The sequence below is a fragment of the Anolis carolinensis genome, chromosome 5 (assembly GCF_035594765.1).
Source record: "Anolis carolinensis isolate JA03-04 chromosome 5, rAnoCar3.1.pri, whole genome shotgun sequence".
Taxonomy (NCBI): domain Eukaryota; kingdom Metazoa; phylum Chordata; class Lepidosauria; order Squamata; family Dactyloidae; genus Anolis; species Anolis carolinensis.
This window is the reverse complement of record NC_085845.1, coordinates 181,724,769-181,740,645: the sequence shown is the minus strand read 5'-3', so window position 1 is coordinate 181,740,645 and position 15,877 is coordinate 181,724,769. Positions and strand designations below refer to the sequence as shown.

Genomic DNA, 15,877 nt, shown 5'->3' with positions numbered 1-15,877 from the left:
AACATTCCATGCTGAAGATGATTCTGGACTGAGCAAACCACTTTTGAGTGTGGTTAAATATTTAAGCCCTTGCTTCATGTCTTTAAGATGCCTCCCAACTGGCTTTATAATAAAAATCCCATGCATAAAGAGGGACTCCCCTTCCTGTAAAAAAAGAAGACGTTATTGGTAGAATTATTTCCAGTGGCTTAGCTTCCCAGAGTGCAAAACAGAGGAAATGGCAAGCAACCAAGAACTAGAATTCTGGCTGAAGTAAAAAAGATTTGATTCAGTCATGGCTAACATGATAAAAAGATTTTATTGTAAGTACGACTGTCTGGATTGAGCCCACCAAAAAGATTTATTCCTTCCATCAACAAATAAAAGATCCAGCATTCATTGCATTCCCATGAATGTCTGGCATCAAAATCTGAACAAGCATTTCACATTTTTCAAAATAATAGGTGCAGAAAACATCCTACACTCATACTGATAATATTAAAAGCCATTACCCTAGCAGGGGAAAATCAGTTGCTACAGTGTTTGGAGTGTTTTGTTAAGTAATAATGTGTTGTGATTTTTTAAGTGAGTCCTGTTAAACACCATTTACATTTTTAAAAAATACACTTTAAAACACAAGAATGATCAAAACAAATCCTCAAAAGCAATGTTCTGGGTTAAGAACTATACATGGCTTATTATACTAGAAACACAAACTTGTCAGTTATGTTTTTGCAGTCTAGTGAGGCAATAATTATGTTCCTGTCATCTCAGAAAGTAACATATTACAGGTAACAGTTTGTTATGATGTGTTATTTCCATGCCTCAAGTTCTTTTGCATCTGCAATGGCAGTCATCTTGGCAGCTGCCTTTTTAGTATTTCTAAATGTTAATCCCTTTTGTGCTTTGTGAAAGGCCTTCCTATCTTTACGGGTTATTAAATTCGGATTTAATAACATCAGTCAAGTGTTTTAATTTCAAAGAAGATAAACACTTTCCACATCCTCCTTTTAGTTATAATTCTTTACCATCACAGACATTCACTACTAGTGCAGGGACTCTACAAAGTCAGAACAGGAAAACAAAGTAGAAAACACACATCAAGTCCCACATAAACACTAGCTGCTGGTGGCAATGAGAGGTAGAGTAAATCCTACATCAACTGACAGGCTAGTAAAAATCAACTGCAAACATTCAAAACTGCTAATTAATATTTAACCACATTTCATTAATTGACATCAGTAACCCTTTGAACTACAATATAAAAGAAAACACATCACAATGTCTAAGAGCTGACACTTGAACCAAACAGCTGGCAAGTCAAGACGAAGATATTTCCCGTGTTCATCCCGGGAGAGCGACCAGATGGAGCAGAAGATCGCTGACCTGATGGCCAAAGTTCAGGCCCAGGAAGCGGCCAATGAGCAGCTCAAAGCTGATATTTCTCGTGTTCATCCCGGGAGAGCGACCAGATGGAGCAGAAGATCGCTGACCTGATGGCCAAAGTTCAGGCCCAGGAAGCGGCCAATGAGCAGCTCAAAGCTGATGTTTCCCGTGTTCATCCCGGGAGAGCGACCAGATGGAGCAGAAGATCACTGACCTGATGGCCAAAGTTCAGGCCCAGGAAGCGACCAATGAGCAGCTCAAAGCTGATGTTTCTCGTGTTCATGCCGGGAGAGCGACCAGATGGAGCAGAAGATCGCTGACCTGATGGCCAAAGTTCAGGCCCAGGAAGCGACCAATGAGCAGCTCAAAGCTGATATTTCTCGTGTTCATTCCGAGAGAGCGACCAGATGAAGCAGAAGATCGCTGACCTGATGGCCAAAGTTCAGGCCCAGGAAGCGGCCAATGAGCAGCTCAAAGCTGATGTTTCTCGTGTTCATCCCGGGAGAGCGACCAGATGGAGCAGAAGATCGCTGACCTGATGGCCAAAGTTCAGGCCCAGGAAGCGACCAATGAGCAGCTCAAAGCTGAAATAGAGAGCAAAAAGGCGGAGAAAGAGGCCCTCACCCAAAAGAACAACACCCTGAAAGCCCTTGTGGCTCGACTGCTGACAGAGATGGACACGGTGTTGCAGAAATTGAGGAACGTCATCTTGGAGATGGAGGCCCTGGAAGCCCGTGCAGCTTAACTCAAGTCAGAGATGGAACCACCCTTGTAGTGTTTGGTTTCCAAGCCTGTGATTATTTTGTTTACCCTTTTCTGGAAATATGTTATTGTCATTAAAGTCCCCCTTTTGGAAAAAAAAATGTCTAAGAGCTAAACTTCTACATTTCTCCATTGTCACTGGAGGAAACCAATGGAAACTTAACATGACAGCTCTTAACAGAGGCTGAAAAATATCCACCTGCTTCTGTCAGAGGGATCCATTGTTCTTTTCCAAAGATAGTTTCTCAGAGTTTACCACAGACTTTTTTTCTTCAGCTGAAAAATTCAGTGAGATGAGAGCCACTGCAACCTTCTTGGACCATCAGAAGAAAAAGTGTTTGCTTCAGAAGAACAACATTAAGACAGAACTATATGGTTGAAAAATACAGCAAATGCAAGGCTAGAAGGAAGATTCTTCTTGTGTTAGTGTAGGCCTCTGGAAATATGCTAGTGGTTTTTTCCCCCACAGAGCATTTCATCAACAGGAGCAACTGGAACTCTCAGCCTGACTAGCTATCACCGGTCGGGTGTCCAGATGGATGTTCTCGAGAGGACTGCTCTCTCCATGGAGCTGTAAGGTATTCCTGGCTATCAGCTCTTTGGCCATCAGTGTGAAGACCTCATCAATGTTTTGGGCCTCCTTGGCTGATGTCTCCAGCACAGCTAAAAGACCATGCTTCTCTGCTAGCGTGCAAGCATCTTCAAATAGAACTTGTCGCTTGTCTGCTTCATCTGCCTTGTTCCCTTTGAAATGGATTAGAAACATTTTAGACTTCCAATAACATTGCGGACAAATTAAGTTAGCAAGACAATGATGAACCAGACTCAAGAGTGCCATTGACAAGGCAGTTCATGTCATAACACGCAAATACCTGTTATGGTATCAAATAAAACTGAATTACTATAAAGAACTAAGTGTAATGATTAGAGCAGGGATGGAAATTATGCAGCCACCAGATGTTGTTGAGCTGCAACCACCACCAACTTAGCCACTCAGTCAATTGTGAGAAATGCTGGGAGTTGCTATTCCAGAACATATGGAAGGTTGCATGATTCCAATCCCCCGATTAGTGTTGAACTAGGATTGGAAAAACCTGGATTTGAATCCCCCTTCTTGATGATGTTCAGTGGCAGACCTTGGGACTGGTCACTTTCTCTATGACTAGAGATTGCTGAGAGGATAAAAGTACAGAGTGTTACTATGTATTTCTCTTTGAGTTTCTTGGAACAAAGGCAGCACAAAGAAAACAAGCAAGAAAGTGCATCTAGTGGCAACAGTATTATTGCAGTAGCCGTTCTGCTCAAAATGTACCCTTCCTTTTCTTCCTTCATTTCTTTGTTTTCAGATTAGCAAATTGTTTAAAAGTCAGAATTTCAAAGACTTCAACAATCCCTATGTTTGATCGGTTAAATTCACCATCTGGATTGATGAAGTGTTTAAAATTCTAAATGCCCTAAGACTATTCTTCCCAAACACTTTAAACTAAATCCACTGGGGGAGGGGAACAACAGCCTGGCGAACACTATATTACCCACGACCACAGGGAACCGCCGTAAGGCTAAACGGAGGGCTGCACAAACACAGCAAGGACCAAGTACAGAGAGCACAATAATCCCAAATAAACAGTTCGAGGGGAGGTCACAGGGGCTTACATGTCTTTACACTAATGCTCAGAGCATGGGAAATAAGCAAGACGAACTCCAACTCCTAGCACAGCACCACACATACGATGTCATAGGCATCACTGAAACCTGGTGGGATGACTCCCATCACTGGAATTTAACCATTGAGGGCTATAACCTCTTTCACAGAAATAGAACAAAGGGGAGAGGAGGGGGAGTAGCTTTATATGTCAAAAACAGTTACGTTGCAGAAGAAATGCAAGACTGTAATCCGGGAAACCAGCTTGAAAGCATCTGGATAAGAATCAAGGGAACCGGGACTCAAAAAGATCTTGTCGTGGGTGTCTACTACAGACCTCCGAGTCAGGATGAAGGACTTGATGAAGCCTTCTGTCAACAGCTGACCAAACAGGCACAAAGAAGAGATATAGTAGTCATGGGCGATTTCAATTATCCCGATATCTGCTGGAAAACAAACTCAGCCAAGAGTACAAAGTCCAACAAATTCCTCACTTGCCTTGCAGATAATTTTATGGTCCAGAAGGTAGAAGAGGCAACAAGGGGATCAGCAACTCTTGATCTAATCTTAACAAATGTGGAAGACCTGATCAATACAGTTGAAGTGGTTGGATCCTTAGGGGCAAGTGACCATGTGCTCCTGCAGTTTGCAATACAAAGGAATGCTGAAACTAAGACAAGTCAAACACGCATTCTGGACTTTAAGAGAGCTGACTTCCAAAAAATGAAGGAATTACTGAGCGGCATTCCATGGACGCCGATATTAAAAAACAAGGGAGTTAAGGATGGATGGGAGTTTTTCAAAAGTGAAATACTCAAGGCGCAAATGCAAACAGTGCCAACAAAGAAGAAAAATAAGACAAGTGCAAAGAAGCCAGAATGGATGTCCAAAGAACTTCTAACTGAGCTAAAGCTCAAAAGTGACATGCACAAGAAGTGGAAAAGGGGAGAAATCACCAAAGAAGAATTCAAACGTATAGCCAACTCCTGTAGGGAAAAGGTTCGCAAGGCTAAAGCGCAAAATGAGCTCAGGCTTGCCAGGGACATAAAAAACAACAAAAAAGGTTTTTTTGCTTATGTTGGTAGAAAAAGGAAGAAAAAGGAGGCGATAGGGCCACTGCAAGGAGTAGATGGGGTGATGGTGACAGGGGATAGGGAAAAGGCAGAACTGCTTAATGCCTTCTTTGCCTCGGTCTTCTCACAAAAAGAAAGCCATCTTCAACCTCAGCAACACGGAATGGACGAAGGATTGGGGGAAATCCAACCCCAAATAGGGAAACAAGTTGTCCAGGAACACCTGGCCACTCTAAACGAATTCAAGTCCCCAGGGCCAGATCAGCTACATCCAAGAGTATTGAAGGAACTAGCGGAAGTTATTTCAGAACCACTGGCAATCATCTTCGAGAGTTCTTGGAGAACAGGAGAAGTCCCAGCAGATTGGAGGAGGGCGAATGTGGTCCCTATCTTCAAGAAGGGAAAAAAGAACGACCCAAACAATTACCGTCCGGTCAGCCTCACATCGATACCAGGCAAGATTCTGGAAAAGATCATTAAGGAAGTGGTCTGCAAACACTTAGAAACAAATGCGGTCATTGCTAATAGTCAACACGGATTTACCAAAAACAAGTCATGCCAGACTAATCTGATCTCTTTTTTCGATAGAGTTACGAGTTGGGTCGATACAGGGAATGCCGTGGATGTAGCATATCTAGATTTCAGTAAGGCCTTCGACAAAGTCCCCCACGACCTTCTGGCAAACAAACTAGTAAAATGTGGGCTAGACAAAACTACGGTTAGGTGGATCTGTAATTGGCTAAGCGAACGAACCCAAAGGGTGCTCACCAATGCGTCGTCTTCATCATGGAAAGAAGTGACAAGTGGAGTGCCGCAGGGCTCCGTCCTGGGCCCGGTTCTGTTCAACATCTTTATTAACGACTTAGACGAAGGGTTAGAAGGCACGATCATCAAGTTTGCAGATGACACCAAACTCGGAGGGATAGCTAACACTCCAGAAGACAGGAGCAGAATTCAAAACGATCTTGACAGACTAGAGAGATGGGCCGAAACTAACAAAATGAAGTTCAACAGGGACAAATGCAAGATACTTCACTTCGGCAGAAAAAATGGAAATCAAAGATACAGAATGGGGGACGCCTGGCTTGACAGCAGTGTGTGCGAAAAAGATCTTGGAGTCCTCGTGGACAACAAGTTAAACATGAGCCTACAATGTGATGCGGCAGCTAAAAAAGCCAATGGGATTTTGGCCTGCATCAATAGGGGAATAACGTCTAGATCCAGGGAAGTCATGCTCCCCCTCTATTCTGCCTTGGTCAGACCACACCTGGAATACTGTGTCCAGTTTTGGGCACCGCAGATGAAGGGAGATGCTGACAAGCTGGAAAGCGTCCAGAGGAGGGCAACTAAAATGATTAAGGGTCTGGAGAACAAGCCCTATGAGGAGAGGCTTAAAGAGCTGGGCATGTTTAGCCTGCAGAAGAGAAGGCTGAGAGGAGACATGATAGCCATGTACAAATATGTGAGGGGAAGTCATAGGGAGGAGGGAGCAAGCTTATTTTCTGCTGCCCTGCAGACTAGGACACGGAACAATGGCTTCAAACTACAGGAAAGGAGATTCCACCTGAACATCAGGAAGAACTTCCTCACTGTGAGGGCTGTTCGGCAGTGGAACTCTCTCCCCCGGGCCGTGGTGGAGGCTCCTTCTTTGGAGGCTTTTAAGCAGAGGCTGGATGGCCATCTGTCGGGGGTGCTTTGAATGCAATTTCCTGCTTCTTAGCGGGGGGTTGGACTAGATGGCCCTTGAGGTCTCTTCCAACTCTACTATTCTATGATTCTATGATTCTATGAACAGTTTGGATTAGAATTAATAACATCCAACAGCATACACCTCCTAGTAAGTGTTCTCACGGTTGAGGAAAAAAGCTCTCCTTGAGTTTGTGTACAAGTCCTTCCGTGTCTTTTCCAAGCCCAACTGAAGACATCCTGCTACTTGAAGCAAATGATAAAAGAGAAGCCCTCTCATTCTAGCCAACTGGAGCAACAGGACTGTTGTTTCAGCTAATGGGACATAGAGTTTGTAAGAGTTAGATTTTTATTACTACCCCCCAAATCTCCCTGCTATCCCTTTTCCAGGTTCTTCAGGAGGTTATGTCAGTGAGTACAGGACAGATTTCACACCACCCACCTTGTTGCCCTCCTCTAACAACTCCGCACCTGCCATCTCAGGTTATTGCTCCACTTTCCCTAATGTTAGAGCCAAGGCTGATCTTTTGGTTCTCTGACAATTGTGTTGGGGAAGGCAGAACTATGGCAATGTTTACTCTGGATATTAGAATTCAGCACTTACCAATCAACATCAGAACCAGATTAGCAGCACCAAATTTTTCAATCTCATGAATCCAATGAGGAATAGAATCAAAAGTGGACTGTCTGGTCATATCATAGGCAAGGATAGCGCCATGGGCACTACGATAATAACTTTGGGTTATTGTCCGGAAGCGTTCTTGGCCAGCTGTATCCCACACCTGTATCTGAAAAGAATTTTAACACTTTCAAACTTTCTTTCATGTATACACAAATACACACATGACTCGTTCAAGTTATTTAGCTGCTTGAACCCAAATAGTGAATGCCATGTCCTTTCTAGCCCCACTTGGCAAAATCATGTATTCTTCAACTGCTCTGATTTAATAGAGGGAGACTCAATTAACCCTCTACCATCCCACTTTTAAGCCGTTTAAAAATGTTCCAGTTTCTCATTCCTCCTCACTTTCCCCTTTTAATATCATCATTATTAATAATAAGAATTTTATTTCTTACTTGCCTCTCCTCGTGGCTCAAGATGAGTTACAGGATAATTAAAACACATAAATATTGTAAAAATCCACAAATACACATATTAAAATGTATTTCTATAAAAGATACACATTAAAATGTATTTTATAAAATATGTATTAAAATACACAAAACAGAGATTAAACAAAGGATATACGTTTAAAATTCATGTTTAAAAACTGTCTGGGTAGGCCTATTGAAAGAGATAGGTCTTTAGATGGTTTTAAAATTCCAACAGCTCACTTCGCTGTCGGAGCTCTTCTGGCAGGTCGTTCCACAGTCTTGGGGTGGCCAATTAAAAGGTTCTCTGGGTGATGGTTACCAGTCGGGTTCTGGCTGGTTGGAGAAACTATCCCCAGGGGACCTACGTGTATGGGCAGATTGTACGAGAGAAGGTGATCCTTTAGGTAACTGGACCCAAACCATGTAGGGCTTTAAAGATCAAAACCATCACCTTGTACTTTGCCCAGAAACTAATGGGCAGCCAGTGGAATAACATTAAGAAAGGTGTAATATGCTCACTCCTAGATGTTCCTATAACCAGTCTGGCCACCATATTTTGAATCAGCTGGAGTTTTTGGGAAATTTCTCTGAAATACTGTGGGACATGAAGATGACTGTCCATTCTTCTCATAGAAGACCATACTACTTACCTTGACCTTTTTGCCATCTATCTCGATTGGACGCACTGTGAAGTCTACCCCAATAGTATTCTGTTGCTTGGTATGGTATTGTCCTGACTTGAACCGATGGACCACACAGGTCTTTCCCACATTCGAGTCTCCAATCAGAATGATCTTGAACAAGTAGTCAAAGTTCTCATCCACCTCTGTGTCGAAGAAAGCCATGACCCTGCTTCCTGACCTGGTTCTGGATTAAAAGCAGGGAAAAACTGAGTGCAAAGAAGAACCAAGCAACTAAAGACAAGAACCTCTAACATGTGTAAGGGCTTTGGTTTCCCCAGAAGCCCTTACATGTGGTACTTGCTGCACAGAAAGAAAATGGGTATTTCCTGCATTTTGCACTTCTGTTCTATTTTTAAAAAGCATGAATGTTATCAGGTCCTACTGTTAAAGCCGATGGAAAATTTCACTGAATGGGTGAGTAGCGAAGGTGATGGCAGTGGAAACATTTCAACAGATCGACACAGATCTGGATTTCATAATTACAAAGCTGTGGCAACCTGAATCTTCCCTGTTTACACTCATCTTGTTTATTGCTAAACTTCCCAACTCACTGCAACCAGGTATCAGGAAAAACTGGCTTTTTAGGTTGGGACCTACAAGAAAAAAACATTTGAGAGATTCAGTTTGTCAAGATGTTTTAAATCTTCAAAAATTTGATCATGATGTTTCTTGATGGAACGGTGAAAGCACTGATAGATTGAGAAAAGAACCAAAAGCTTCTACAGGCCAACCAACTAGGTGGCTATAATTCAGAAATCAAGGATATTCATTGCCTTTTCAACAACTTGTTTTGAAGAAGACCAGCATAAATTCTAGTACACATACTTGTTCAAACCTCAGAGAACTTGTCAATCAACATTTGCAGAAAACTAGGATATAGGTGAGCAGAGGATGGTAAATCATTGGGTGAATTGCATTAGGAGAGGTTTGATCTGTCACTAGAAAAAAATTACCCTATTTACACAAAATCTAATGTTCAGCTTTTTAGCTAAATTCCCTTGCCAAAATTAGGGCACACATTAGAATAGCATAATATAGTAATTGTAATGCCGAGCCAAAGGAAAGGGGAAGCTGCTTCAGGAGCACCTGGAGCTCTGCTTTGAGGGACATCATCTCTAATTTAATTGGCATAGTCCAATGCTGTGCAAGCCTGGGATTTGTAGTTTGGTGAAGTGTCAGCATTCTTTGGCAGAGAAGGCTCAAGACCAGTGGCTCTCAACCCATGGGTCCCCAGGTATTTTGGCCTACAACTCCCAGAAATTCTAGCCAGTTTACCAGTTGTTAGGATTTCTGGGAGTTGAAGGCCAAAACATCTGGGGACCCACAGGTTGAGAACCACTGCTCAAGACCTTGTAAAACTACAGCCCCCATGACTTCATAGCATTGAGCCAGGGCAGTTAAAGTGGATTCATTCTACAGCATAGATGCATCCCAAGGTTTTCTTTTCCATTGGTGGAAGCTTTGGTGCTCTAACACTTGTTTTTAAAGAATGAATGCTAAGCAGGCAGCCACTGTAATGAGCACCTTTTTTGGCCAAATTACAAAGGGCACAATTTTGCCACTATGAGTTACATTTGGCAGCAAATACTTTTTTTGGTTTTTAGTTTTTGAAACTCATACATTCAATGGCACATTAGACTTGGTAAATACGGTAGTGGGGGTCAAATTGAATTGTCCAAATTCCTCATAACAATTAGCTCAAATATACTATAGTGCAGTCAGTTCCCAGATTCTTGCAGGAAGACTCTCTGAACTGCTCCTAACCTTTGTTTCGAAAAAGCACTCAAATGCCACGAGTATCTAAAGTGAAAGATGGAATGAAAAAGTAGTCATTTAAGCCACATCTCCACTGCCATATAAAATCCAGATTATCTGCTTTGAACTGGATTATATGACAGCGTAGACTCATATAATCCATTTTAAAGCAGATAATCTGAATTTTATATGGCAGTGTAGATGCCAGTGTAGAATTATATACCTAGATGACTGAGCAAGTTTGTGTACACAAAAGTTTTTTATGCACAAAAGTATTAAAATATAGAATAGAATTGCCCCAAAGTATAAAATTGCCACTTGGAGTCTCTTTGAGGAGAGAAAAAATGGGGAATACTAATAGGTTACTGTGAGTTTTCCAGAAGCATTCTCTCCTGATGTTTCACCCACATCTATGGTAGGCATCCTCAGAGGTTGTGAGGTCTATTGGAAAAATAGGCAACTGGGGTTTATATATCCGTGGAATGTCTAGGGTGGGAAAAAGAAATATTGTCTGCTTGAGGCAACTGTGAATGTTGCAATTGGCCACCTTGATTAGCATTGAATGGCCTTGCAGCTTCAAAGCCTGGCTGCTTCTTGCCTGGGGGAATGCTTTGTTGGGAGGTGTTAGCTGGCCCTGATTGATTCAGATATATAAACCCCACTGGCCTAGTTTCCAACAGACCTCACAACCTCTGAGGATGCCTGTCATAGACGTAACCAAAATGTCAGGAGATGCTGCTTCTGGAATATGGCCATACAGCCGGGAACACTCACAGCAACCCAGTGATTCCAGCCATGAAAACCTTCGACAACATAATAATAATGTATACAAGGTGTATATGAAACATATATTAAATGTATATCTCATTTGGAAATTTGTATTTGCATTTACGCACAAGATATCTCATCATTGTGTGTAAATGCAATACAAATATTCCAAAATCTTTAAAAAAAACCCTGAAATCCAAAACACTTCTGGTTCAAATAGGAATGTAGGATATTCAGCCTGTATAATTAAAAACCTACGTATGGGGTGGGAACAAAGAGTATGTATCTTATATCCCTTTTCTTCACACCTAAATATAGTTGGTTGGCTGAATCCAAGTTTATTTTTAAAGAAACAGCCTGAAATCTGTCGAAAACTGAACTAGGAAAGTAATCATAGCATTTTTAACAAACACATTCCCCATTTTGATATAATCCGTAGTATCCTGGTGGAGAAAACAATATGCTCTCAAAGGTTTAAGAATGAGAATCAATGAGAAATTGGACGATACTGTTTTCTCCCCAAATAGGATATCTGTTTTTTGTGCTCAAAGACAATGGATAGAGAGCATAAATACATCAGAAGGGCGCACAAAGAGATTGGATTTCCAGATCCACTTCTTCACGCGATCTCTTTTGTGTGTTTATCACCTGCAAAGCCAACTATCTATTTTCCAGCCTCCGGCAAACAAGACACACAGAGAAAATCGCTCCTCTGTTATCAACAGGCCGCAAACAGTGAAGCCATCATTATCTCTCCGCCTTGCCATTCCTGTTTCCAGCTACCTGCCTTTGTAAAAGTTTCCTGCCCTGGAACCTTAAAGGAGGCAATCATTGATCCACACGGTGAAACATTAATATCCCTCGGCACAGGCCGTTGCATAAGAAGTGCCAAAAGAAAGGAACCCGGGCATCTCAACAGCAAAGTTTGTTTCACCGGCTCGTCACCCTCTCCTTGACATCTCTTACCTGCCTGGACAGGTAGAAGCCTCTTGCTATTCTCCTCCCACTTTGACTTTCTTGCTGCCTGATGGGAAACGTAGTCCCACAAGGTCAAAGTCTTCCTGCCTCCTGCTTGTGAAACCCAAGCCTTACTTCACAGCAGAGTGAGAGAAAAACACCAGACATTAAACCACTTCCTAGCGAGGATCATGATCACTTTGGTAAAGGAAATGACGTGTATAACTCATACGTGACTCTGAGGACCACATTGTTGCAAAAAATGTAGCAAAACACATTGTTGGCTTTGAAAGAAGTTCCAAAGACTTTAGTCGAGTTTATTTTCTTGTGCAACTAAGATGCAAAATGATCTGTACCAGGCATGGGCAAACTTTGGCCCGCCAGGTGTTTTGGACTTCAACTCCCACAATTCCTAACAGCCGGTAGGCTGTTAGGAATTGTGGGAGTTGAAGTCCAAAACACCTGGCGGGCCAAAGTTTGCCCATGCCTGGTCTATATTTATCTACCATTGAATTATGTTACTTAGTAGACACAAAAACCCACTTAATTGCCACAGAAAGGCTTAGAATAGCACTGTGATTTAGCTGCACATTGCCACTGATTTATTTTAAACACAGTATTTTTACGTTGCCCTTTTATCTTGAAATCAAACAGATAAAACCATATAAGGAATTTAGAGAATTTCATGTTCTACACTGATGGCATGGCGGATTAAACTGCTGAGCTGCTGAACTTGCTAACTGAAAAATCACCAGTTCAAATTTGGGGAGTGGGGCGAGCTCCTGCTGTTAGCCCCAGCTTCTGCCAACCTAGCAGTTTGAAGACATGCAAATGTGAGTAGATCAATAAGGTACCGCTCCGAGGGGATGGTAATGGCGCTCCATGCAGTCATGCCGGCCACATGACCTTGGAGGTGTCTACGGACAATGCCGGCTCTTCGGCTTAGAAATGGACATGAGTGCCAATCCCCAGAGTTGGATACGATTAGACTTAATATCAGAGGAAAACCTTCCCATGTTGTAAACTAGAGAAAAAACCATATTAAGCTATTAAAACAAGCTTGTGTAATCTAGGAGGATTGATTGTGGGAAGCAGGAGTCATTCAGCTAAATTTGCTTTTTTATTTTTTGCTCTTGGGATTAGCCTTATTTTAGTTACGGGATTTATGCAGCAGAAAAGGGCATTTCTCATTTTTGGCTTAGGGTAGAATTAATGCAGTTGGATGCCACTTTAATGACCATGGGTTAATATTAAAGAAGTATGGGAGTTGTAGTTTTACAAGGTCTTTAGTCTTTTCTGCCAAAGAGGGCTGGTGCCTTCCCAAACTACAACTTCCATTGAGCTGTAGCACTTATTTAATATTAATAATAACACTATGTAACACAATTTTTGTTCCAGAGTTATAAATGTCCTTTCCTAATTAGTTCTATCACAACCACATGGAAATAGTTTATTAAACTGCAAAAACTTTGTTTTTTGTGGGACATCCTGCAGCACATTTTGCTATAGTTTTTCAATGAATATCTATAGAGTTTCAACCAATTAAACATTTCAGACAAGTAACAACCAGGGCCAGTTAACACCTACCAACAATGGATCCCCCCAAGCAGGAAGCAGCCAGGCTTTGAAGCTGCCAGGCTATTCAGTGCTATTCAAGGTGGCCAATTGCTACATTCACACCTGCCTCAAACAGACAAGAGCTCTTTCTCCCACCCTGCACATTTCACAGATACATAAACCCCACTTTCCTCGTCTCCAACAGACCTCACAACCTCTGAGGATTCCTTCCATAGATGTGGGTAAAACATCAGAAGAGAATGCTTCTGGAACATGGCCATAAATCCCAAAAAACTCACAGCAACATAGTTTGTAGCAGGCACAAAAACAAAGTTTCTGGAGTACAACTACTACTTTCAAAGTAAGTACTGCAGAATTAAATAAGAAATAACCAGGAACAGAAAATGTTTCAAATTATATTAAATTAATTAAAAGATTAAAATTAAAATACCACAAATGAAAGAATAAAACAAATAATGAACTCAATAACTCCAAACTGCACGAAAAAACTCCAAACTGCATGAAAAAAGTAAAAGTATTAAGCTGTTAAATAATTCTTGACAACATACAGATTTCAAGAGAGAACCATTGTTCAAGGCTAGCAGCAGAAACCATTAATTATCCATCTTTACCTTCTTTCCATGCTCTGTAGGTCTTGCTCATTCTTCTTCACAATATACATAGCTACGGCTGGCTAGTAGTACGATGGGTTGCAAATGTATTGAATGGTCTGACCTCTTAAGGTCTATTCCTTTATAATCAGAAAATCATCAGGTGTAGCATCTCCTGGACTAATTATCAGCAGCTGGAAATGTCCCACCTGTTGGTTTTCTTCAGTTAAAGGAACAGGGCAAGAAATGTGGCAACAATAACACCAGGAGCTAGCTTTTAATATATCTTTAGGATATATGTTTGCAAGTCTGAAGCCCCTTCTAGACTGCCATATAATCCAACTTATCAAAATAGATAGTGCACATTATCTGTTTTAAACTGAGTTGTATGAGTCTACACTGCCAGATAATCCAGTTCAAAGCAGATGAGTCCCCTTCGGGGTGAGAAGGGCGGAATATAAATGCTGTAAATAAAATAATCTGGATTTTATATGGCAGTGTAGAAGGGGCCCTCATTAATTATATTTAACTAGTGATTATATAAATGTCTATGGCAGCCCCAGTGGCAAAGTGCGTTAAAGCACTGAACTTGCAGACCAAAAGGTCCCAGGTTCAAGCCCCAGGAGCGGTGTGAGTGGCCGCTGTTAGCTCCAGCTCCTTCCAACCTAGCAGTTCGAAAACATGCCAATGTGAGTAGATCAATAGGTACCGCTCCAGCGGGAAGGTAACGGCGTTCCATGCAGTCATGCCGGCCACATGACCTTGGAGGTGTCTACGGACAACGCCGGCTCTTCAGCTTAGAAATGGAGATGAGCACCAACCCCCCCGAGTCAGACATGACTGGACTTAACGTCAGGGGAAACCTTTACCTTTACCTATGGCAGTTTTGCCCAGTCTTTCAGCAGAATTTATGTATATATACACACACACAATTAATTAATTATATTTAATTATATTTAAATAGTGACACACACATATATGTATATATCACCATGAGGAGAATAGATAATCCCAAAAATGAGTGTGTGTGATGGTGTTGCCTAGCCTTTCAGCAAAATTCTTAAGTTAAATACAGTAAAGTCTTGCATATCCAACCCTCGCTTATCCAACATTGTGTATTATCCAGCGCAGTCTGCCTTTTACGTAGTAGTCAATGTTTTTGTAGTATGTTTTGGTGCTAAATTCATAAATACAGTAACTACTACATAACGTAACTATGTATTGAACTGCTTTTTCTGTCAATTTGTTGAAAAACATGATGTTTTGGTGCTTAATTTGTAAAATGATAACGTAATTTGATGTTGAATAGGCTTTTCCTTAATCCCTCCTTATTATGCAACATTTTGGCTTATCCAACATTCTGCTGACCTGTTTATGTTGTATAAGTGAGATTCTCCTATATACACACACACACACACACACACACACACACACACACACATGTATATCATTTGATTAACCAAGTGTATGTGTAATATATATATATATATATATGTATGTATGTATGTATCTTCTTGGCTAATCAAATGTTATACATATGTGCATATACAGTAGAGTCTCACTTATCCAACATTCGCCTATCCAACGTTCTGGATTATCCAACGCAATTTTGTAGTCAATGTTTTCAAGACATTGTGATATTTTGGTGCTAAATTCGTAAATACAGTAATTACTACATAGCATTACTGTGTATTGAACTGCTTTTTCTGTTAATTTGTATGAAAAAAAATGATGTTTTGGTTCTTAATTTGTAAAATCATAACCCAATTTAATGTTTAATAGGCTTTTCCTTAAGCTCTCCTTATTGTTCAACATTTTCGCTTATCCAACGTTCTGCCGGCCCGTTTACGTTGGATAAGTGAGACTCTACTGTATATAAAATGCACACACAAACATACGGTATGTATACCATTTGATTAGCCA

General features: G+C 41.2%; 1 protein-coding gene across 1 annotated transcript; it reads right to left on the bottom strand.

Moving 5' to 3' along the window:
- Nucleotides 1–279: 279 nt before the first annotated feature.
- Nucleotides 280–14,085, bottom strand: rab19 (RAB19, member RAS oncogene family). The gene is made up of 4 exons (XM_062983091.1): nt 13,976–14,085; nt 8,274–8,490; nt 7,133–7,316; nt 280–2,871 (listed from the first exon to the last, which is right to left on the bottom strand). Exons 1-4 carry the CDS (start codon nt 14,023–14,025, stop codon nt 2,606–2,608), a joined length of 717 nt encoding a protein of 238 aa, XP_062839161.1. The 5' UTR covers nt 14,026–14,085; the 3' UTR covers nt 280–2,605.
- Nucleotides 14,086–15,877: the final 1,792 nt, after the last annotated feature.